The sequence below is a fragment of the Helianthus annuus genome, chromosome 17 (assembly GCF_002127325.2).
Source record: "Helianthus annuus cultivar XRQ/B chromosome 17, HanXRQr2.0-SUNRISE, whole genome shotgun sequence".
Lineage (NCBI taxonomy): Eukaryota > Viridiplantae > Streptophyta > Magnoliopsida > Asterales > Asteraceae > Helianthus > Helianthus annuus.
This window is the reverse complement of record NC_035449.2, coordinates 163297324-163322549: the sequence shown is the minus strand read 5'-3', so window position 1 is coordinate 163322549 and position 25226 is coordinate 163297324. Positions and strand designations below refer to the sequence as shown.

The 25226-nt window shown below is 38.0% G+C and overlaps 1 protein-coding gene across 1 annotated transcript; it reads right to left on the bottom strand.

Moving 5' to 3' along the window:
* Positions 1 to 6436: 6436 nt before the first annotated feature.
* LOC110925161 (protein starmaker-like) lies at positions 6437 to 7072 on the bottom strand. Its single transcript, XM_022169130.1, has one exon. It carries the CDS (start codon positions 7070 to 7072, stop codon positions 6437 to 6439), a length of 636 nt encoding a protein of 211 aa, XP_022024822.1.
* Between the last annotated feature and the right edge of the window lie 18154 nt (positions 7073 to 25226).

Genomic DNA, 25226 nt, shown 5'->3' with positions numbered 1-25226 from the left:
TTCGTAACTTCTGATTGCCGTATTGTTTTCGAACTTCGGCCTTTGGAATAGGAGGACACTGTGTTACTGTAACATGTGATCCTGTCTTTCCCAAAAACTTACTTGTCGAATTTTCAAAGACTTTACTTATTAAAGATTGATTAACATTCTTGATAGGAAAATCTTTGTCCGAATAAATTTTATCATCACCAAAAAGAGTGTACAGCAAATTCACACTCTCTGACTCTTTTGCAGACGAGGACTCTATTGCAACAGTCTTAGCGGGTTTTGCAGGAGGATCGCATAGAATGTAATTCTCAAGAGGTATGTCCTCATCTTTGATTACCGCATCAGACTTTGCTGGAATAGCATTATCGGATTCATCATCAGAAGAATCAGCATCCTCAATAATAACTGGAGGATCCTGATTCAGTTCAGCAGAAGACACACATGTATCTGCTGATACATCTGAATCTGATGATACTTCTTTCTTGTATCCGAGCCCTGTAGCAAATTCCTTAACATCTAGAGGAACAGACGGTTCAAAGAACGTTCTATCTTCCTCGTCAGGCATGGCATCATAATTGTGTCTCACTGGTGGTGGACATTTCTTGTAACCTATGCATGTGACATCCTGTTTTTCTTTCTGAACGTCAATGATGTGATCCAACACATAGCTAGAGCTTAAATAACTGTCTAGCTTAAGTTGGATCGCCTCACTTTCAGTTTTAACACAAGCCATTTCCTTTTGCATAATCTCAAGACGAGTTATATACAAATTTATGTCAGTTTGTTTTCTGGAAACCATTTTTGTTAATTCGGTTTTATCTTTCTTCAATTTCTCAATTACCGATTCAAACTCTTTTTCATGGTTCTCATAAAACATGTTGGCTTCAGTGCACTTTGAAAGATCCACGGTCAACTTCTGGTTGTGGATAAATGTCACATCATATTTTTCTTGCAAAGCCTCGTGTTTGCTTTGCAATTCACACCACTTGGCATTCAATGAAACATGTTTGTCTTGCAAGTCAAACAAACTAGCTTGTAAAGCATCATGTTTGCCTTGCAACTCAGACATGTTTGCCTCTAAATCAGCACATTTAATACTCAAATTATCACAATTATCACAATTTACAGCAGTGGGTTCATCGAGACATACCTGACTTGATGAACTGTCGACATTAGCCATAAAGGCTGAATGGAGAGAAGACGAAGAATAAGCAGCTTGATCCACCAAAATAGATCTTCTATTTGTTCCTGCTGCAGCTACCTCCAAAAGCTCATCAATATCTGTATCAACTGACGCACTTGATGTCTCACCCACATGATCATCACCTGAACTCGAGGATTCTTCATCTGAACTCCTGCTGTAACTAGAAGAGTCTTCATCCTCAGAAGATTCACCACCATTGGCGGAAGATTCTCCACCACTGGTGTGAATTAAATCCTTCACAACTTCAGCAAAACAGGCTGTTCCATCCAGAGTATCACCACTCAACTGAATTGACCAGTCACAACCTTCATCTACTTGAACCACAAGTGCCTGGTTGGCATTTGATGGTCCCGCTTGGCTTTGGTTGTTGACCGGTATCAACGTGCGCTCAGTGTTCCTGTTCTGATTTTGCTGGTTGCCTTGATTCCTGAAAGGATTCTGGTTCCCATGCTGTGCTGGCCTCATACATTCCCTTTTAAAGTGACCCCGTTCACCACAATTAAAGCACTTTACAACTTGTTTATCAAACCCATACTTAGTGTCTTTCTTGCTTTCTAAGCTGGTTCTGCCAGTTCTTTCCATGAAGTCCTTTGCCCTCCTCACAGCACTCGCGAAGGCCCACTTGATGTTCATCAAATCCATCTCTTCCTTGTCAATCTGCTGATAGTCTTCTTGTGTCAGATTAATGTTGCCAATCTGACCTTCCACTAGCCCACAGTACGCGCTCACTAAAGTGTTTAGCAGCTCCATGTGTTCCTTTGCTACTTCCACACTGACCATTGAAAAGCTTGAAGTGTCGAGCTGTACTGTATTTGGCTTTGATTGCTGACTAGCAGATGATGTACTTCCATAACACGCTTGTTGTTGAGCAGGAAGTGGATTCCCGTATAGATCAGTTGCTACGGTAGATGATCGATAGACTTGCTGTTGAGAAACTGGCTGAAGAGGATTCCCATAAAGATCTATTGTTGGAGCTGGCTTGACAGGAACCTGTATCTGATTGCCATAAAGATCTGTGCTTGTCACAAATGCCGTCTGAAGAGGAGCATGAGAGACTGGTCTAGTAGAAGAGGTGCTGGAGGTTCCATAATACATTTCTGGATTTTGTGGAACTGGAACCTTCTTTGCCTTTAGAGTTTCTTCCTGATCTTTGTTTTCCAAAAGCTGCACAAAGTCGTTGATGTTTGTTGTAGCCAAAACCCCGTTGTATTTTAGAATTTCCAAGAAACTATTCCATTGGGGAGGCAACGCATCAGCAAACTTCTTTACTACCTCTACAGGAGTTGTCATAACCCCAAAATTACCCATCTCTGTAAGCAAATGATAAAACCGACTTGTCATGTCTCCTAACGATTCCTTATCCATATACGTGAAGCCAACGAATTCTTTCTTGAGTAGATCATGACGCAATTGACGTGTTGCTTCATTTCCTACCCCTCTGGTCTTCAACGCATCCCACAGTTTCTTGTCTTGAAACTGACAAACTGATGGTAAATATCTTTGCTTAACGCCTGAGTAAGAATGGCGTATGCTTTCTTTTCCAGATCATACGTCTTTTTCTGATCTTCTAGAAGATCCGTAAACGTAGCAGCAGATGAAGCGGCAACCTCTATTGTTTGATCGAAATCTGTGGTGAAACGTAACCACAATTCTGTGTTTTGCCCCAGCACATATGTTCGATTCAAACTTCCGGTTTCACTTTCGCTCAAAAGAATACTTTGAATACTAGGCGTCTGATTAAATACGAAAGCCCGTTGACCGGTTGATATAGCGTTTGTTTGCGAAGAAGTGGATACGGGAGATTCGGCCCACGAAGGAGATAAACTAGTATTCCTGTACTTTCCCTCATCCGGAGACGGAGTTCCCCACCAACTTGGATTCATATTTGATCAAGAAAAATGAATACCTGAAAATCACACCTCAAACAAACAGTTAAATCACTTTGACAAACCTTCTGTTTAAAAACTATAAGTGTTTCGACGAAACAATTTTCTACGAAACAGACTTAGTAATTTTTACGAAACAGATTTTAGATTTTAAATTTTAATCTTGACGAAACAGATTGTGTGATTGGATGACGAAACACAAGCCCAACCCTTATCCACTAGATGAATGGCCCACCAAAAAAAATATGGCGAAACAGAAATGTAAAAATGGGCTTGATGAAATAGACTGATATATTTGATGCTTTGGGCCTCTACGAAACAACTTATATCTTGGCCCAACAAAGATGGCGAAATAGACTTGTTATTTGGGCTTTCGGCGAAACAGGTTTACTAGGCCCACTCATGATTGACGAAACAGAATTATTTTTGGCCTTTTAATTTTGACGAAACAAGTGGTCCTCTTGGGCTTTCAAAGCGACGAAACAAGGGGCCCAAGACTCAACTTAGATTAAGGCCCAGTTGACGAAATGAATAAGCCCAGGCAAGTTTGACGAAACCCAAATTCTGTTTCGCAAATAACAGCCGACGAAATGAAGCTTTTGTTTCGTGGATGTGTGATTCGTCGAAAAGTAAGTCAGGGGGTTGGTAAACTTTTCAACTTTATCCTTTACTGACAGAACAGTCCCTACTTTCAGCTAAGACATACCCATTTCACCAAACAAGCATGGTGTACAATATTTTAATCCTTTTATCCAACTTCCAATACACAAACAAGTTTCACATATAATTTTTAAGGATCAAAAAGTAGATTTTTATGAAGCACACTTGAAGGTTGTGAAGAACACTATAAACTTTCCGGTAAAACTATGAGTTTTCCGGTGACCCCTAACTTTCCGAATACACTATTTTGCTAAAAATGTTTAATAAAAACCCATAACTAGCATGTGAACATGAGAAATAACAAGGTTTTTAACAAAACACAAAGCAAAACACAAGATTCAAACCGGATAAACAATGTTTTTCAGAAAATATAACTTTTCAAACCCGAAAAACAAACAAGAACACCTCGGTTTTAACAAGGAGAAGAGCCGAGGCTCTGATACCACTTGTAGGTCCGGCTAGGAGGATCTAGTCGCCTAATCCTTGTGTACAAACCAACCCGGTTGTGCGGAATCCAACCGGGAAAGCAAACCGAGATAGAACACGCAAATAAACAACACACAATATTCACCGATTAACACCTTTGTATTAATACGTATGAAAAGATCAGTTACAAGCTCAATGTTTACAAATGTATTTTGCAAACTCTCTCAAACTCTCGTGTGTGTGTTCTGTGCTCTCTATTCTTGTGTCTATTTTTCTTATCCACAGACTGACTATATATATCACCAGACACCACGAAACGTAACTTGGCGAATCAGAACTTGGCGAAACACATTAAACATTGACGAAACGGAAAGCAGTCAACGAATCACATTCATGGTCGACGAAACTGAGTTGTTTCGTCGACATGGTTCCTGTTTCGTCGAGTATGGGCTTGGGCCCAATTAGTGTTTCGCCGAGATGCTTAGCCCAAGTGTCTTGTTTTGTTGATCTGTTTCAGCCCAAGGACTAAGGTAAAGTCCTTTATGCATCTTGGTCCATCATTGTTGATCTTGTACGTGACGGAGGAAAGTCGCGTCCTTGATCGAATCACGTCGCGTTGAGTCGCGTCCACAAACATGTATCAACACAATTTTTCCTAGGACTTAGCTTTTTGTATTGGGCTATGGATTTGACGCGATTTGAATTTCCATGAATTTTACTATACATACTTTCAAATCAGAAACCATAATTGCTTTTCTTTGCACGTAGAGTTTGATTAATCAGGTTTTCTTCTTTTAGTTATTATATTAAAATTCGAGCCTGTGTTTTTGTTATTGAATCTTTAGTGTTGAAATATCTACACTTTCATGCTTTTTACTTTGAAACTAACATGGAATTTTGCATGTTTTTATATCCAAAGCTGTTAAGTGCTGTAAATATCTACAACCATTTGGATTGTGGTGAATTTCCATATTTGAAACATATCAGGAAAAGGAAGATTCTGAACTTCTGGACTTTGTTTTTTCAGGGAAAAATTAAGAGCTAAACAATGAGTTCCACAAGTGAGAATGTAGATGATAGGCTTAGCATGTGGCCTGAAGATATTCTTTCACGCATTCTCTCTCTAATGCCTACGAAATATGTTGTGCGAACTAGCATTCTATCTAAAAGATGGAGGTACACATGGACGTCTGTCACAAACCTGGACTTTGATTATACAAGACATTCCCCCAACATGATTACATTAAAATTTGTTGATGGGAATGAAGAAAAGTTTACAAAGTTCGTGGATCGGGTATTGAAGCTTTGCAAAACATCTCATGTTAAATCGTTTCGACTCCACATTTCTAGTTCTGGGGTTTCACATTCAAGTATATTAAATTGGATTGATAACGCCGTTAGGTTAAACGTCCGTGAGCTTGACGTATGTGTTATCCAATCTAAGTTGCCTTTGAGCTTGTTCACCTGCAAGACCCTGAGAGACTTAAGATTAGAACCTAGTGAATGTGATTTGAAGGGTTGGGAGTTTCCGTCTACGATCTATCTTCCTTGTCTGAAAACTCTTGACATTTTTCTGTGTGACAATCCTTTAGCCATTCAGGGATGCTGCCCAGTGCTTGAGAGTTTATCTTCGGATGTTTCATGCTATGTTGAACAAGATTTCATATTGAACATCCCTACTTTGAAACGGCTGAATCTATTATGTATATCAATCTACGACGATGATAATGTTGGAAATCCGGACAGCGGAAGCCATCATCGTAATCGTTCCGTACTCGTGTGTGTTTGTGTACATAACCGAGAAACCCAGAGAAACATACGTATGTGGATATTGTATATTGAAAAAATATCTTGATAACTAAAATGATACATGAATGTTTGTATATATATACCTATATAATCGGCAGTTAAGGAGAATAACTGCCATATCCATAATGAACCTATAATAACTATAATATTATATAATAATAATAAATATATATGCTAAGTTTATATTTCTAACACCATCCCCTAAACTTAGCATCGGTAATGGCTCGTCACGTCGGCTTTGATGATAAACGCATTTTTTTCTTTAAACTTGTCATGATTCGTCCATAGATCCACCTTGATTTGTTTCGTGTGAGTACGGTAATATTGTTGTTCATTACCCATGTTGTCGCTGAAAGTCTTTGATCTGTCATTAAAGCCAATTTAGTGTCACTAAATCATTCTGTCGCTGATCTGTTTCTTGTCGCTATCCTTCTTCTTTTGTCGCTAACTGCCGTCGCTAAATCTAATCTGGACATCCTTTCTTCTTTTTTTGTTCCGGCCGTTTCTGCATCATTCTTTTCTTCATATTAACATCCGATGATACCGTTTCCGGTGATCGGTTCCGGTTGAATCCTTCACTCTCTTCTTCTTCTTCGTGATAGTCTCTATCATCATCTTGCCTGCATTTCCGGTCCCTGCTTCTTTCATCTTTATCACCCTTGTGTTTTCTCTTATGATGCTTTCGGTTAATTTCCGATTTCTCTCTTGATTCCGTATCCTTGTCGTCTTCTCTATTGTAATAACCGTCCCTGTCTTCCTGCATCTTACCGTTCAGTTTTTGAACATCTTTACAGGCCAAAACATCTCTTTTGGAATCGTCTTCTTCTCTCCATGTCATTACTTCGCCTACATCTCCATTATCTTCGTGACGTCCCGATTCGTATTCCATTAATGCAATTTCGTATTGCAATTCCATTATTGCAATCTCTTGTTTCAAGATTGCAATCGCGCGTAATCGGGGACTCATATAATCGGAATCGCTATTTGTTTCTCGCCTCTTTCCGTGTTTGTTTTCCATCTTCTTCATCTGTATCTTCCCAGGATCATGTAATTTTGATCCTAATTCTTCGTTTTCTAACCATGCGCTCTGATACCACATGTTGGAAAACCGGATCATTCCTGTCTCGTGCATAAGAACATGCAGATGCAGCGGAAGTATTTACGAGACTTGCAGACATGTTTTATGTATATATTCAGATCTTGCAGTGATGCAGAATATACCAGAAAGAACAAGAGAATGAATGTGGACAATTTCGGAATAACAGAAACTGTCTTGAAGTCCGAACATGTTGCCGGCAACAAGGTTAAATACATATGAGTTTGGCGGTTACATTTGGCGGGCAACTGTGCAGACAGTTATTTGAAATCGTTTTTCCCGCTTATCAACCGCTTATTACATTACATATCACCTAATAATCATTCACTTATCATACGTTAATTACTTACAAGTTTGAGATAAGTAATAATAGATAATAAACATAACTAAGTTTAAATATTTCTAACACTATGTTGGAAAACCGGATCATTCCTGTCTCGTGCATAAGAACATGCAGATGCAGCGGAAGTATTTACGAGACTTGCAGACATGTTTTATGTATATATTCAGATCTTGCAGTGATGCAGAATATACCAGAAAGAACAAGAGAATGAATGTGGACAATTTCGGAATAACAGAAACTGTCTTGATGTCCGAACATGTTGCCGGCAACAAGGTTAAATACATATGAGTTTGGCGGTTACATTTGGCGGGTAAGTGTGCAGACAGTTATTTGAAATCGTTTTTCCCGCTTATCAACCGCTTATTACATTACATATCACCTAATAATCGTTCACTTATCATACGTTAATTACTTACAAGTTTGAGATAAGTAATAATAGATAATAAACATAACTAAGTTTAAATATTTCTAACATAACCCCTCTAAACTTGGTTATGTTTATGAGCCTGATTCATGACGCTTCGGTTGGCTTCCTCAACGGCCCATCTTGCTTGGTCGAAATTGAATCTCTTCCGTCTTTTCATTTGATGCCAGTTATCGTCCCTAATTCCTGCAAAGAAAGCAGCTTGTGTTGGCTCAACTTCATGGTGCTCCCCTCCTGCCGTATCGTTGCAGCCCATGTCTTCACTCCTAGTCTTCCTGTGACTTCGCTGAGAGAAGTCAGCATCTTCATTCGTTACTTCCTTAACATGCACCATCTTTTGGACCGTTTTGAATTTGTAGTAGTATTCCAGAACATCTAGATACATTGCATATATGATCCTTATGTAGTCTCCATCTTTATATTCCAGCCCCAAATCCTTTGCAACAATCGGCCATATATTTTTTGTTGTAACATTTCGATACCCTCCATCTTTATCAACCAACATATATAGACTCAGTAAATCTATTTTCCGTTGATCCATAGTATAGGGTGGAATTGGTCTATTAGTGATCCCTAAATATTCATTTAGAAACCATTGAATCATCTCTTCGAATTTCTTTTGTAGATCAATTCTATACTTGAACACGTATTCACGATCATCAAGCATATTGATTAGCGCTTTACAGTCATCAAACTCGTGAAATTCTAATGTCTTTAAGATCATTAGATTCCAATCAACTTCCGTTTCATCCGAAACATTTAGTGTTTCGAAATACGAATTCAAGTAGTCATTTTTGAATTCGTCATCTATGCCACACATGTTTTGCAGCCTTTCTTTCTCTTTCATTCCCAGTTCCTCCTCTTTCGTTAAACCCGTCACATCATTCCTTGTGTTCATCATTGGAGATGAGAACATGGGGAAAATTTTGCATGTATCACCGGATCGACGAACCGTAAAACCTTGAAGAGTTAATTGCTCAAGGCTTAGAACGTTTCGATCAATGTCCGGCGAGTAGAAGACACTAGGAACATTTAGTGTTTCGTTCCCCATTTTCATTTCCACTACACCCACTCCTAGGATGAATAAGAAATTATTCATTCCGGATCTAGTTTCTACCCCCATTATATGTTTTACACGCTTGAAAACATCTATGTTACCCACAAAATGATGATTAAACGTCGGATTAACATACCAGATATCTTTCCATTGCCCACCGTCGGTTCCTGTAACGACCATCTCTTCTCGGCAATGCACTTCATCATCCTGTGCTCTTATACCGGCATTAATCGCTTGTCGAATTAGTTGTGACTCTTCATCATTCTCTTTGGTTTTACATGTATAAATCTGATGACCAGGCAAATGACAGTAGTAACACAATCGTTCACGATGGGTTCGTCGCTTTCTTTCATTTTTCTCATCAATGCAATGTTGACATGGCATTGTTGTGGCAGTCGGTTTAAGTTCTGCATCAGATCTGGCAGCGGCTCGGCTCTGATACCACATGTTGGAAATCCGGACAGCGGAAGCCATCATCGTAATCGTTCCGTACTCGTGTGTGTTTGTGTACAGAACCGAGAAACCCAGAGAAACATACGTATGTGGATATTGTATATTGAAAAAATATCTTGATAACTAAAATGATACATGAATGTTTGTATATATATACCTATATAATCGGCAGTTAAGGAGAATAACTGCCATATCCATAATGAACCTATAATAACTATAATATTATATAATAATAATAATAATAATAATAATAATAATAATAATAATAATAATAATAATAATAATAATAATAATAATAATAATAATAATAAATATATATGCTAAGTTTATATTTCTAACAGATAACAGAAAAATTATTTTACGTCTCCCTAAACTTGAATACTTGTTTGTTGATGGAGAATTGTGCTCGCTTTTTGAAATGGAAGATGTGTCCTCTTTGGTTGACGCATCGATTTCATGTTTGACTTGTTCGTTTGATTTCATGTGGGCTGATATACTAAACAAACTAAGAGGGGTTCAAAAACTTACAATAGCAAATGTAAGTTTATTTTTCTTTAAATAATTTTTAGTACATTTTTGGACTAACTTTGACTTTCTTATTCATTGTTGAAGTTCCGATTCACTTCACCTCTGCCCATCTTTCCAAATATGAAGCAACTGGAGTTGAATGGTACATGGGAATCTGGACAAATCACTCAGTTTCTTGAAAGTTGTCCCGAGTTGAAAATTTTGTTTATTGACTCTGTAGATGTAGCTGAGAGAGTTTTCAAGGTTGGACCTTATTTTTCTTCTCAACTTGTTTAAATTGTTTTTATCATTATATAATATTGAGATTAACCTTATGTTTTGTTTGTGAAAGAAACAAAAGCCTGAAGAATCAAAGTTGATTCCTGCTTGTATGCTAACAAACCTTACGACCATCAAGATTTCAAAATGCTGGGGGGGTACATGTGATATAGAGTTTCTGGAATATATGTTGGGGAATGCACAGGTTTTGAAGTCGGTAACAATATTTGCTCTTGAAAACTTACTCATAGAAGACGACCCGTGGTTCTGTGCACAGGTGCTTAAGTTTCCAAGGGTTTCCCCGCATTGTGAATCCGTTTTCGATCTTGGAAATTGCCTCAATCTCAGGTATTTAGCTGATGCTTATATTTGTATATATGTGAGGGATCGATTATGGATGTATGATGGCAATTTTAGTAGTTTATTAGATGATAATTGTATGGACACGTGAAAATATAGTAAGAAATATAATTTAAATCTTTGTTTGGTAGGAATCTGAATACTCCGACATATCTGAATACTCCGACTGATGAAGCAGAAGCATTGTGATTGCTTGAACCAGTAGCCTTCGTTGAATTCGTTTCACTTGGGTAAGTCTTGATGCAGATTGTTCGGGTGAGCTATAGAAGACCGAGAATCCAGTAGCTGTTCAAGATACCATTTGTTTCTCATATCTCTGATAAATATTGATGCAACTTTGCATTTTACAATGCATCTAGTTGATTTTTTTTGGACTTTGGATGTAAAATTTTGTTACATGGTATGCATCTAGTTGATTTCTTTTGGATTTTTGATGTGGAATAATGTTACATGGTATGCATCTAGTTTTTGTGCTTGCGGTTTTGGGGCTAAAATGAGCAACATGCGTTCATAAAATATGCTTGATTCAATAATGTGCTAGTCCCAACCGTTATGATCAATGGACTCCCGCATGCCAATAATTTGTAATATGTTGGAAATTTGGTGAAAATAACATTTTTCACAAATATAGGAAAATAATTTTTTCCTATTTTGGACTAGAAATAAATATAAGAAACAGATGTTTCTGTATATATTTGTTTGTGGGTTTGTGTTTTATGTTGGAAGAACTTCGCAACGAACTAAACCATGTCCAAAACGGAGCTAAGATGAATGAGATATCGATGCTCAAAGTTTGGTGTTTGAAACATTGAATGCTGAAATAAAAGGGAAAGCGGCACCTTGTCCCATATAGGAGGAGAGATGAAACTTAAATGGGTATTTAAGTGGGAACTCTTCATCCTTAATGTTTCATGGAAGCACACACTAAGGGTACTCGCCAAGGGTGCGGAGCACCCCAACTTGCACTCGCGTGGATGGTGAGTGGCGTGCTCGTATAGGCTCACAGGTGACGTGGCGCACGCGCGCATGGAATTGAGTCAGTGTGCCGCATGCACGCATGAAAGTGAGCCAAAATGACGCACGCGTGCATGAGTGTGCAGACCTACATGCGCATGAACTTGAAGGGCGCGCGCGCGCACCAGTGTGTCTTGCGCGCGCGCAGCAGCTTCAAGCATTTAATGACAGTGCAGTTACAGTTCAGCATTTGAAACTGACGAGTCAACGGTTTTGACTGAGAATTAAATGACGAATTAAATTGCATCAAAGACGTTTAATGCAATTTAATCCTCTCCTTTAATTCGTTTTTGTCTGTTTCATTTCAGAGGCTGTATAAATACATCCTCATAGTCAATGCAGACGGACACCAACAACTACACAACATATGCAAACAATCATCTTCACACTTCTGATCTTTTTCTTGCTCATTTCAAGGTAGACTTTGGGTTCCTGTGCCAGCTCCGGCAGTACACACTGTTTCGGCTGTTGTACCTGGGAAACAAAACGAGTGCTCCCGGGAGACTCGGAATTTGTTTTAAGGGAAGCGTGTTGAACACGTGCCTCAGTCATTGGATTTTCTGCTTCTACTCCAATTCTTGTATTTGTTTATCTCAGTTGTAATAGTATCTTAATTTTCAGCTTTCTTTATTTCTTTGTATTGTAATCAGTGAATAATTTTTTTTATTTTATTTAATTACGCAACAGTTCCTACATTCTTAAAACAAATTTTTAAAACACCGTTTGTGTATTCAAAACCATTATGTTTTTATGCAGTTTTTTGACAGCAAATTGAAGCTGTTTTGCTGCAATTTTTTTACACAAATAGAAGCTGTTTTGTGCAGTTTTTTGACAGCAAATTGAAGCTGTTTTATGCAGTTTTTTGACAGCAAATTGAAGCTGTTTTGCCGCAGTTTTTTGACACAAATAGAAGCTTTTTTGTACAGTTTTTGGACAGCAATATTGTGCAGTTTTTTAACATAAATTGAAGCTGTTTTGCTACAAATTTTGTGCAGTTTTTTTTGACACAAATTGAAGCTGTTTTGCTGCAATTTTTTGACACAAATAGAACCTGTTTTTGTGCAGTTTGTTGACAGCAATATTGTGCAGTTTTTTTGACACAAATTGAAGCCGTTTTTTTGCAGTTTTTTGACAAAAATTGAAGCTGTTTTGCTGCAATTTTTTGACAGTTATTTTGCTTGTTTTCGACAGGTTTATCATGGATTATAATCAAAAGTTATTGCTCCTCATTGTGATGTTCTTATATCTTCGATACTTTTGGCCGAGAAATCCCAAAAGAAAAAGAGATAACACTTCGGTTATGTCCGGACGCCATTTTACTTTAGAGTTGTTGCAAGGGAATGATAGACGATGCATTGAACTCCTATGTATGTCACGTGATTCATTTGTTCGACTTTGCACACATTTTAGAGTAAAAGGTTGGGTAAAAGATAGCAAACACATCTCTCTTGAAGAAAAAATGGCTATGTTTTTTATGATGCTTGGTAACATCAGTTTTTTTTGTTATTTTCACTTTCTTTGTTTGTAATTTAGAATAGAATTTCAAGCCTTTGAAGTAACTTGGGTACAAAACCGTCAAATGATACAAGTTAATTAGGGTTTTTTACATAACTTGTATTTATCCTTATTTTGTTACTATTTTGTTCTTTGCTGTTTATAACTTTATAGATGATGACATATACAGTAAGCAAGTTATATAATCTACTCATTTTCGTGCTTGTTTGATTATCTTCACCTGCATTTGTTTATGATATCAATGAACACGAATGAACAATATCTTTCATTCATTATGTGTTCCTAAACCGTTGTGTATGTCTGGTAAATTCTTAATGAACGAACACCAACAAAGTCTTGTTTGATTCGGTTTGTTTACAACTTTACTATCTCTTTTCCAGTTTTAGGCATTCAAATCTATATGTACTTGTACGTGGTGCATTGATGATTTAATAGGGGAGAAAAAGTTGGCGAGGTGGGCTGGTTATGTAACAGCCTTATGTATTTGTTAAAATATCTTTATCCTTATTTTTATTTCCAATTCAATACTTCCTTTCCATTCTCTTATATATTTTCCTTTTTTGGCCCTTTTTTTACCGTTTGTGCGAGATTGGGCTTGTGCAAGATTGGGCTCTCTTCAATGGGCTACTTCTAGGGTTCCCGTGCCCTTTTTAATCCTCGGTTGTCTCCTCTGTCTAGTATCACAAAATAAAACAAAGTGCAGTACCAATAGTAGGGATGAGCATATCGGTATCCGATACCGAACCGATACCGATACCGCCTAATACCGATCCCGAATTTCTCCCAAACTAGGTACCGATACCGATACCAAAACATGTCGGTTAGGTATCGGTATGGTACGGTATCGGTATTATACCGTATTTTGAGGGTCGGTATCGGTATAATACCGATACCGTACCGTACCGATACCGAAAACGTCAAAAAGTGGATACCGATCGGGATATCGATCGGGATCGGGATCGGGATCGGTACGGGATCGGTACGCGATCGGTATGGGATCGGTATTCGGTGGCATATGCTCATCCCTAACCAATAGTTGCTCTCAAGAACATTCAAAAGGCTGCTGTGTTTTCTGTCCTTGTTCGAGATCATCCTGTGGCTGCTAATCAAGATTACTAGTGCAGAATTTTCTGTCGAAGACCTGCAGTTCATTGTTATCTGTAATCGGTGGTTATTGTCACCGAGTTTTATCCCGTTTGTAATCAATAGTCTTGTGAATCTTCTGTTGAAGATCTGTTTTTCAGTTTTTGATAATAACAATTACCATTTTCACATGGTATCAGAGCCAATCGGCTCTCTGGTACTTGTCGCTTACCGCTGCTGCTACTATTGAACGAACAGATCCATTCGGATCTAGGGTTGTTGCTCAAGGTCTAAGGAATCTTGGTGGTACTTCGAATCCGCCGATTCCTGATCATCTGGCTGAAGATACATCCGATTAAAAGCTGAAACCCTAAATCTAGGGTTTGGAACAGTTGTGGCTGGGAGTTCTCTGATTCGCTGTTTGCACTGTGACCGGCTGGAGGATTGAAACTCTTTCTAGGGTTTCTGCTCGTGCTTCTGAAAGGGCTCTTGTTGGTCTCTGTTACAGAGCAAACCAACCGAGTTTTGTCACTGGTCCTCTTTGCTTGAAATCAGAGTTGTAACCCTAAGTGAAGGTTACAAGTGTGATTTTTTTTGGAGTTTAACGCACTCACTGTGAGATTGTTCTATCTTTATCCCTTTACTTTATTTATTTTTTGCATCACTGAGTCAGTGTGTCTAGGCATCCCTTGTTTACCGGACTAGTCAGGTCGGCACTTGATCGAGTCTTATTTGCTTAACTGTTGCATTTGTGTGTCAAAGCTCCCTGAATATCGTCTGCGGAGGCACCATTGAGTGACGAACCTCTGATCGGACCTCTACTCAGGCTTCGCTATCCTCTGTGGTTTTATTTTCCTTTTTTCTGTTCTTGCTTTGCCTGTTTTGTTCTTTGTTGTTTTTTAGGTTACTGTTTTTGTGTTATCAATATGCCTAGTGATGATGACTCTGCTATAACATCCCCTAGTGCTACCTTAATTAGCAAAATAGATGCTGGGGATCCTCTGTTTCTTCACCCTAGTGACTCTGCCAATTTATCTATAGTCAGTGTAAAACTCAAAGGGTCAGAAAACTATAGGATCTGGTCCAATGCCATGTATCTTGCCTTACAAGTAAAAAATAAGATAGGGTTTGTTGATGGGTCTTGCTCTAGGTCTAAAACTGATGAGGTATTGGGTAAACAATGGGATAGATGCAATTCTATTGTTCTTACATGGATCCTTAACTCTGTATCTGAGGAATTATATCTTGGACTTGTTTATTCTAAAATTGCTTCTGATGTATGGAAAGACCTAAAAGAAACTTATGATAAGATTGATGGTTCTGTTGTGTTTAATCTATATCAAAAAATCAACTCGTTTGGTCAAAATGGTATGCCTGTCTCTGAATATTATCATAAGTTGAACTGTATGTGGAAACAATTGGATCAATTACTTGCTCTACCTGCTTGTTCTTGTGATGCATCTAAACAGTTTAATGACTTTAATCATCTTATAAAACTAATGCAATTCTTGATGGGTCTCGATAGTTCATACCAGTCTGTGAGAACAAATTTAACTCGAGAAACTCTTCCCTCTGTAAAAGATGCCTTTGCAATCATCTCTAGAGAAGAGTCCCATTTACACTCAAAGAATTTTTTTGATAAAAAACCTAATGATGTTGTTGGTTTTGCTGTTAGAGCGAATCAAAATGTTGATTTAAAGAAAGAAGGTGCAAAAATTCTTAATCCTAATCTCAAATGTTCTCATTGTAATAAAACTGGTCATACTATTGAGAAATGTTTTGAACTTGTTGGATATCCTCCTTGGATGAAATCTAAAACAAGCGGGAACAAGGGTAATAGAGTAAGTAATAATGTCACTACTGATACTACTGATTCATCTTCTATTATGAGCTCTTTAACCAGTGATCAAGTTGCCAAATTGCTTAGTCTCTTGAATGATAAACCTAAGGGTGGCACTCAGAGTAGTAACTTTGCTGGTATGTGTGCTAATTCTATATGTCTAAATAGCTTTGTCAATATTACATCCAAACTCACTTGTGACTTTAAACCTATTTATTGCTTTTCAAACTTTGTTAATAATGGGGAAAAGATTGGATGGATAATTGATTTTGGTGCTAACCAGCACATGGTTATGACCGATGATTGTCTTATTAATCAAAAGGATGCCACTGAATTCAACATCAAGGTTAAACACCCTAATGGCACAAGTGCTTTGGTAACTAAAATTGGTGATATAAAATTAAGTGACAAGGTCATTCTCTATGATGTGTTTGTTGTTCCCAATTATTGTGTTAACTTGATATCTGTTCATAAACTTGCTAGAGATTGTAAACTCACTGTTTCCTTTGATGAACATAACTGTTATATTCAGGATTCTCATCTAAAGAAAGTCCTGGTGACTGGTAATCAGTTTGATGGTCTTTACTTCTGTGGTAGCTCCTCTGTTTCAAATAAGGTGTGTAGTGCTAATTGGGATGTTAATCTTTGGCATGCTAGGTTAGGACATCCTGCTCAACCTGTTCTGCATGTTTTAAAGAATAAATTAAACATTAAAACTAGCTCTAAGTTGGCACCTTGTGAAACCTGTCATAGGGCTAAACAACATAGGGAACCTTTTCCCTTAAGTGAACACAAATCAAAACTTATAGGTGATCTTGTTCATCTAGACGTCTAGGGTCCCTATAGAATTCCAAGTAGGGATGGTTTTAAATACTTTCTTACTATAGTAGATGACTTCACTAGAGCCGTATGGGTATACCTCATGAAGTCAAAGGAGGAAGTGTTTTACCACATTAAAGGTTTTTTCAAAATGTTAAAAACTCAGTTTAGCAAACCAGTTAAAATAATCAGGAGTGACAACGGAACAGAATTCATTAATAAACAAATGAATAACTTTTGCTATGAAAACGGTATCCTCCATCAGACTTCATGCGTTCTTACCCCACAGCAAAATGGGGTTGCTGAAAGAAAACATAGACATCTATTAAATGTAGCTAGATCATTACTGTTTCAAGGGGGTTTTCCTCTTAAATTCTGGTCTGAATGTGTTCTTACTGCTGCTTATCTTATTAACAGGACTCCTTCGTCTGTTTTAAATGGGAAGTCTCCATATGATCTAGTGTTTGGTTTTGCCCCTGTCTTAAGTCAACTTAGGGTGGTAGGGTGTCTTTGTTTTAGCACTGTGTTAAATAACTCTGATAAATTTGACATACATGCTGAAAAATGTGTCATGATTGGATATTCAAATGAGAAAAAGGGTTATAAACTTTGGAGTCTTGATCAAAAGGTGATGTTTTATTCTAGGGATGTTAGGTTCTATGAAACCGTTTTTCATTTTAAAGAAAAGAAAATGTCCATTGATCTTGATACCGTTTCTGAAGTCAATACCCTAAATTTTTTTGACTTATCTGATTTAAACTACACCCAAAACCCTAACGTTGACCAAACTCCCAATGATGAGAGTATTCAAACAAGTACCTCATCAGGACATGGGTCTGAGCAGTCGACTGATTCAAGCCCTACCTTTGGGATGGCTGAAAATCAGCAACCCAGTAGTGAAGAATCAGGACCAGACAGTGTAAGTCCCGTTAAACGGATCTTTCAATGATATCAAACAACCAATTGATTGTGCGGAATCCAATCAATTGGTGATTCAAGAATCAAAACGAAAAATATGAAAAATACGAAGAACACGATACCGAATCACTTTTAAACTTGCACACGATTCTATTACTATCAACTAGCAAAACCGTCTGGTACCAGTTCCTACTCCACCAAATCGCCTCTCTCTCTCTAGAGGAATTTTGTAACTATCAGGATCCAAAGGTTCAAAACCTAAAACAAGTTGTAAACTTGTTTATATACTAACTCAAGCCCAAGTCCCTACATGGGCTCCCCTTGGGTCTGCTTGGCCCACATGGCCTAAAGCTTGGCCCAAGTGACCTATAAAGGTCCAAAACCTAATATAAACTAACCCGGTAAAGCCCAGTTCGTAACCATAGCCCGTTGGATTAATTTGATGCGTCAGTCTCACACTTCAGGGCCTAACAATCTCCCCCTAGACTGATGCCATCAAATTGTCTTCATACTTGAAATCAGCAACATCTTCAACGTAGTCTATGGTTATCGCTATGCTGCAGATATTGTGGAAGTTCTTGACTTCTGAACTCTCAGCACTGGGTCTCTTTCTTCAGCTCTTGTGGTTAGCTTCATATCAGGATCTCGATCAGCTTTGCTTGAAAATCTTTGTCAAAAAGAATGTGAGAGGAGGATTCTCAACAGCTCTTTTCTTCTTCAGTCTTTGTCTTTCAAGCAGGTTCACGGTACTTCTTCAAATGTACTTTCACTGTCAGACGGCGTCTCGTATCCGGTTCTTCTGACTCAGGTACATCTTGTTGTTGTGCTGCTTCAGACTTCTTCAGCAACTAACAGCATCTCTTTCTTCATCAACCCCTGTCCTTGATTGAAACCAAGTTCTGCACATGCTCACAAACTCATAAGCAAACATTTCTTATGCCACAGGGAAAGTACCATATAAACACTAGGTACATCCAAGTACTTGTACTTGGATTTCACAATTTAAATTCTTTCAACTTTTGATGATCAGTCAAATCTTCAAGAACGGTTATAATTTTTAATTTTAAAAAAACAAATAAGCACTCTATTTTTGGATTTTTGAATTTTCAATTTTTTTTAATTTTTAATTTAAGAACTAAAACAAATAAAAATTCAAAATATAAACAACTACCATAATATACAATTACAATTGCAATGGGATCAAAATTCGTTCTCGGGCAGACTAAGGAACACTTTTCAGTACGAGTCTAATCAAACTGGACTATGCGATTGCCAATATGTTTGTCCACTTAAACTTTAACGCTCAACTTTCAATTTTCAACTTCGTGATATGCTTAAGGTAATATTATACTATTATACCCGTGTGTCCCATTCCAAGACATACCCTCGCGATCAAGGTAAGCATAACGATTCATCGTAACAGGTGAATATACTGATGTCATCCTTTAAGATATCCTGACTGTGTCTAGGTCTGCATATAATCTGTTTTATCATGTTTTGATTTCTTAACAATGAACACCCAAATAAATACTAATCAAATCCCGGAAATATAAACAGCACACTCTATCATGCAAGTATCTTCCCTACCACATATTTCACAAGTCCAATCCAGATTTCTGAAATCTTAACTGGGAGTAGGTTGAGAAGAGAACAGAATAGATCTTTTGCAGAGATGATATAATATACAGATCAAATGAGTTTTTCTCAATTTGATATAGGTTTATTGGGGTTTCTTTTGGGCACTTGAGGGCCTCTTTCGGGTGTATTAGATCTATAGCGCGACAACATACAGCTAGGTCAGCATGTATCTGGATGCAGCAGAAGCTGTCGTTGCCTAGCACCTCCAGGTCAGCATGTATCTGGATGCAGCAGAGGAGGTATACGAATTTTTCAGAGAAGATTTCAGAATCAGATCAAAATTGTGTGTATCGGGACAACATACAGACATTCAAATAGAAATGAGCTAATTCCAAGTGACTTTCTTTCCTGGGGTCATGTACAATTTTAGTTCTAGGCAGAAAGACAGCCAAGATATCCCCGGATGATTCAACAATATAAAGACCCGAAACCTCAGATGTTGGCTATCTATCAACGCAAGATTTAAGACCATAAAATCATACGTCGTTGGTATGTTACCCACATGGTACATAGTTCGTTATGTTTATATCACTTAGTATCTTTTATCATTTTGAGCGTCAAGCCTATCGACATATCGCAGTAGATCCTAGTCTTTTCAGCTATGGCACCTTACATGTGTTAGTCAAACCCTTTAACGCGAACATTTATTTCACTTCCCATATCATGCAATTTTTCTTTTTGGCCTTTTCATTTTTCTAATGTTTTTGTATTTTTCTCATTTTCTCCCCCTAAACTCTATATATGTCTCTCTCTCCCCCTAAATTTGTGCACAAATCTTGTATTTTTGCGCAAATTTACCATTTACAAGAGAAAGGACACTTTATATACAAGGTTATAAACTAAGAAAAAGAGAGAAAAAGATTTTTGTTTAACCGTTCTATCATCAGATTGAAAACTAATCAAATTCAAATCAAAGTATTGAATTTAAACGGTACCTTTTGCTGATCATTTCTTACTTCGTTTATCTCCTCCAAAGGAAACACATCATCTGTAAAAAAAAATTGAACTTTTTGCAACAGTGAAATGTTACCCGTTTTTATCTCTGGAACAACCGCTATCAACATTCCAGAGATTGTCAACAGCTCCTCCTTGGTTGTTCCTGAAAAGTAAGGAGATTAGTAAGACATGGGTACCCAGGCCATCGTGGTCCTGGGTTTACCTGAAGCATCAAAGTAAGACACTTCCTTCAAACACAAGTCCCCTTTCGTTTCAAGGATTGGAGACGTTGCTGCTTTGGATTTGGGTTTCCAAAACTGTTTCGGTCTAGCAAACGCGTTTGTTGCCTTCGGTTGAGCAACTTTAGCTGTTTCAGGTTTGTTAGTTTTAGAAACACGTTTTTGTTCCTGAACAGCCTTGCGTTTGTTTTTAGCAGCATTCCAATCCCCATCAGAAGGTTTAATCTTGGGATTCACATTCTTCATTGCCTTAGGTGAAGATACCTTCATTGGCTTGGAATGATTGTTATCCTTTGATGTAACCCTCTGATTTTGCATATAGTAGGGTACGTAGGGATGCCTTGTGCAGTTTCTAGCAATATGACCCGCAATGCCACAGTTGTAGCAAGTTTGTCTTTTCATCGGAAAGACATTTAGAGTAGCTTGATTTGCTCTAGCAGGTCCTGAAGGACAAACCGGTCCTTTTTGCTTTGGATTTGACTGCACATTACTCTTAGACGAAGATGAATTTGGGTGCTTGTATTTGCTGTTTGCAAAAGTCTTGTTGCTCTGAGCACCATTCTTCGTCTTTTCTCCCTGATTGGAGCTTTTCTTCACCTTGTCACAAGCCTTACGAGATTGTGATTGTCCTTGATGAGCAGACTTCTTATATCCCTGATTTTGATCTACTCGTTTTGGCTCCTTCTGTGTGTTGTGAACCGGCTCACAAACATCAGCACAAGAATGAGTATTAACCTTTTGTTGCACGTTTGGGCGATGAACACAATTTCGAGCAATGTGTCCAGGAATTCCACAGTTGAAACAAGTCTGTCGCTTCAATGTATGGAGATTCGGAGTGCTAGCAACAGTTGCTGATTTGATGGGTCTAGATAACTGAGCTTGCTTAGGTTGCTTTGCTTGTGTTCCATGTGCCTTTTCTGATTCTTTCTGTACCTGTTGATCAGAACTAGCAGAGGCATGAGATTCAGACAGATGATGTTTTTCGTCTTTTATAATTTTATCAGGATCATTTTGAAAAGACGATTCAGTTTCTGTTTTAATTCCCTTATCAGAAACATTTTCTTGTGACTTTTCATTTATTTCAACTCCTTTTTCTTCTTTTACAAAATCAGGTTCAGTTTTAATTTCAGAAGATGAAGAAGATGAAGTTTCATCAACACATGTTTCGTCAACACATGTATCATGTGAATCTACTTGAGGTCTGCTTTCAGTCACGGTTTCCAATGTGGTCCCACTAGATTCAACATTGGGAACATCCACTGAGGCCGATTCAGAAGAAGAATCAGGACATTCTTGATTTTCTTGGGAAGAAGTTTCAGTGGTTTCACTGAATGTATCCTGAGGGACCTCACCTGTAATGCTATCATCAACTGAAGAATTAGAAACATCACAATCACACGCATTAACTGATAAACAATCACCACCACACTTATTTTTCAAATTATCAACACAAACATCATCAGTTTTGCCCAAAACAACAGGCTCACAAGACGAAACATAAGCAGAAAACGACGCAAATAAAGAACGACTAAAAGCAATGTCAGATTCAGTTGGTTCAGAATAAGGTTCAAAATAAGGTTCAGAAATATTTGAAATAACGACTGGTTCACTCCCATGAACATCTCCACACTTTACTTTAGAAAAATCATCTGCACATGAAGATGAAACGTTAGTATCAATTGAGCCTTTGGAAACAAAATTTAATGGAGTAGACTTCTGTTTCTCAACTTGTCTGTCACGAGAAGACGACTTGTTGTTTTTGGAACCATAAGTCATTTTACTCTCATTCATCATCTCCTCCTCAGTCATTGGCAGATAAGTATAAGTATCATTATATGGAGGAGGAGTCTGATTGTAACCCAAACCACGCCCTTTCTTTTCCTTGTACGCAAGCTGTTGATCGCACAGGTTTTTAACTAGTTTGCTGGAAGAATCAAATTTCTTAATATTAAGTTCATTAATTTGATATCTGTCTCTGATATCTTCCAGTTCCTTAGTTAAAATACATACTTTCTCCTGAGCTTCTAAGAAATGGGTTGTTTTTACACTCACATCATCCTTAAGTTTGATGATGTCTTTTCGCTGAGCTTCGATTTTCTCTTTAAAAAGTTTTTCATTATTAGCTAACGTGAAATTTTTCCTTTTAATGTCATTGTAGCCCTGAAGTGTGAGACTGACGCATCAAATTAATCCAACGGGCTATGGTTACGAACTGGCTTTACCGGGTTAGTTTATATTAGGTTTTGGACCTTTATAGGTCACTTGGGCCAAGCTTTAGGCCATGTGGGCCAAGCAGACCCAAGGGGAGCCCATGTAGGGACTTGGGCTTGAGTTAGTATATAAACAAGTTTACAACTTGTTTTAGGTTTTGAACCTTTGGATCCTGATAGTTACAAAATTCCTCTAGAGAGAGAGAGAGAGGCGATTTGGGGGAGTAGGAACTTGTACACGGTTTTGCTAGTTGATAGTAATAGAATCGTGTGCAAGTTTGAAAGTGATTCGGTATTGTGTTCTTCATATTGTTTTTTTTTTCGTTTTGTTTCTTGAATCACCCATTGATTGGATTCCGCACAATCAATCGGGTTGTTTGATATCATTGAAAGATCCGTTTAACGGGACTTACAAATGGTATCAGGGCCTTTAGAACCTATTTCTAGGCTCGGTTTGATATCAAAGATTCAAGATTTTCATTGTTTTTGGTTTGGTGTTCTTCGCATTCATCGCGTTCTTCGTGTTCTTCGAAGTGTTCATCGATTTTTATTGAAAAACCATTCTATTCTGCTTGTTCGATTTTTGTTTAAATTGTTTAAAGGATAAAGTTAAATTTAAAAAGAAAATTACGTATCTTGAAATATCTTCATATTTTGAAAGATTTTAAAAATCCTTTATTTTAGGTAAATTGAAACTGATTGTTAATATCAGTTGACTTTGTGTAAGTGGTTAATTTGTCTCGAGTCATCACAGTTTCAATTTCATAGTCTCGAGTTGCACACGATTCTAGAACATAGTCTCGAGTTGCTTCGTGTAATTGGTTATAGCTGATTGTATCTTCAGTACACGGTCTTGACTCGAGTAATCTTCAGCACACGGTCTCGGGTTGTAATCTTCAGTATATTTCGACTCATCTTCAGCAGCAACTTAGTTCTCGAGTCAACAGGTCTCGAGTCACTCTGTTTCGAGGGAGGTATCGGTTTCGACTTCAATTCTTCATCAGAGATTTCGAGTTAGTGCTGTTTTGATTTTGAGTCGCAACCTGCCATCACCCTCACCTTTGCAACCGTCATTCCGAGTAGAGGTTGCAAGTTCTCAGTCGCAATCTAGCCAGTCGCAACCACTGTTCCGACTTGCCCGACTCGCAACCTTATCTTCATTGATCATTCCGGTTCCGAGTCGCCACCACGTTTCGAGTCGCAACGTTTTCGAGTCGAAATCAGAGCTCCTTTCATCTTTCAAGGTCTCGAGTCCTCACTCTTCTGGAGTCGCAACCGTCATCTCGATTCATCTTTCGCTTCGGTCTCGACTTCGCATCTTCCTCACACGGATATTTCAGTTACACTCCAATCTCGAGTCAATTCACTGTTCAGTCGCAACCTTCACGTCTCCATCACTACATCACTACATCACGTCTCGACCTATCATCAACAGTCTCGACTCGCAACCTCCACAGTCGCAACCGAGTTCTCGAGTCGCAACCGCGGTTTCTACTTGCACATCTTCATCCTCTCCGTTCAAACTCCGATCACCTTATCACAGTTCCGATCATCATCATCGCCATCGTCTCACCGGACCTTCATAACCATCTTCATCGTCCACCGCACACTCCCGCGACCACCATCGTTTTCATAATTTCAGGCCAACCTTACCGTCGGAAATCAACACGTTTGTCACAACCTGCAATTTCATCTTCTCCGGGTCACACCTGCAACTTGAAATCATCTTCTCGTGGACTGTTAGTATCGAGTAAGCAAGAAAGAAATAGTTGCTGTTGTCGTTGAGGATTTAAAGAAAAAAAAAAGGGGGGGGGGGGGTTTAGTGACACTTGGGTGTCGGGAAAGAAAGTAGTGACAAACTCAAGTTGACGGTTTTCTTTTTAATATTAATAATCATAATCTAATCATTACCAAATCATTAGATTTAATAATATTAATAATAATATTAATCATTAGATAATCATTACATTATCACTAATAATAATAGTTTTCTTATATATTAATTAAAAAAAAATTAAAAAAAGGGGGGTTTGTTTGGTGGTGAATTCGGTTTGACAGATTTTCGAGGTGCGGTTCAGAAAGCGGGTTCATTCGTGTGCAAAGTGTTTGTTGGCAAGTACACCGGTTCTTGTTTGGTTTGTGTTTTGAGGAGAAGAACAAAAGTATCAACCACCTGCTGAAATCATGGCGTTCATATTTCACAAACCTGTGGTTCAAGAAATGACTGTTGAAGATACACTTTCTGTTTTCTGTACTCCTGAGTGTAGGGAAAGGGTTGAAGCTTATAGAATACACAAGCTGAGCTAATTCAAGATTATCAAGATATAAAAAATAAAAATTTCACATTATCGAAAAACGAAAAACTTTATAAAGAAAAGATTGAAGAAGAAAAGAGCTGCTGAGAATCCTCCTCTCACATTCTTTTTAACAAAGACTTTCAAGAAGATGCTGATCGAGATCATGATATGAAGCTAACCACAAGAGCTGAAGAAAGAGACCCAGTGCTGAGAGTTCAGAAGTCA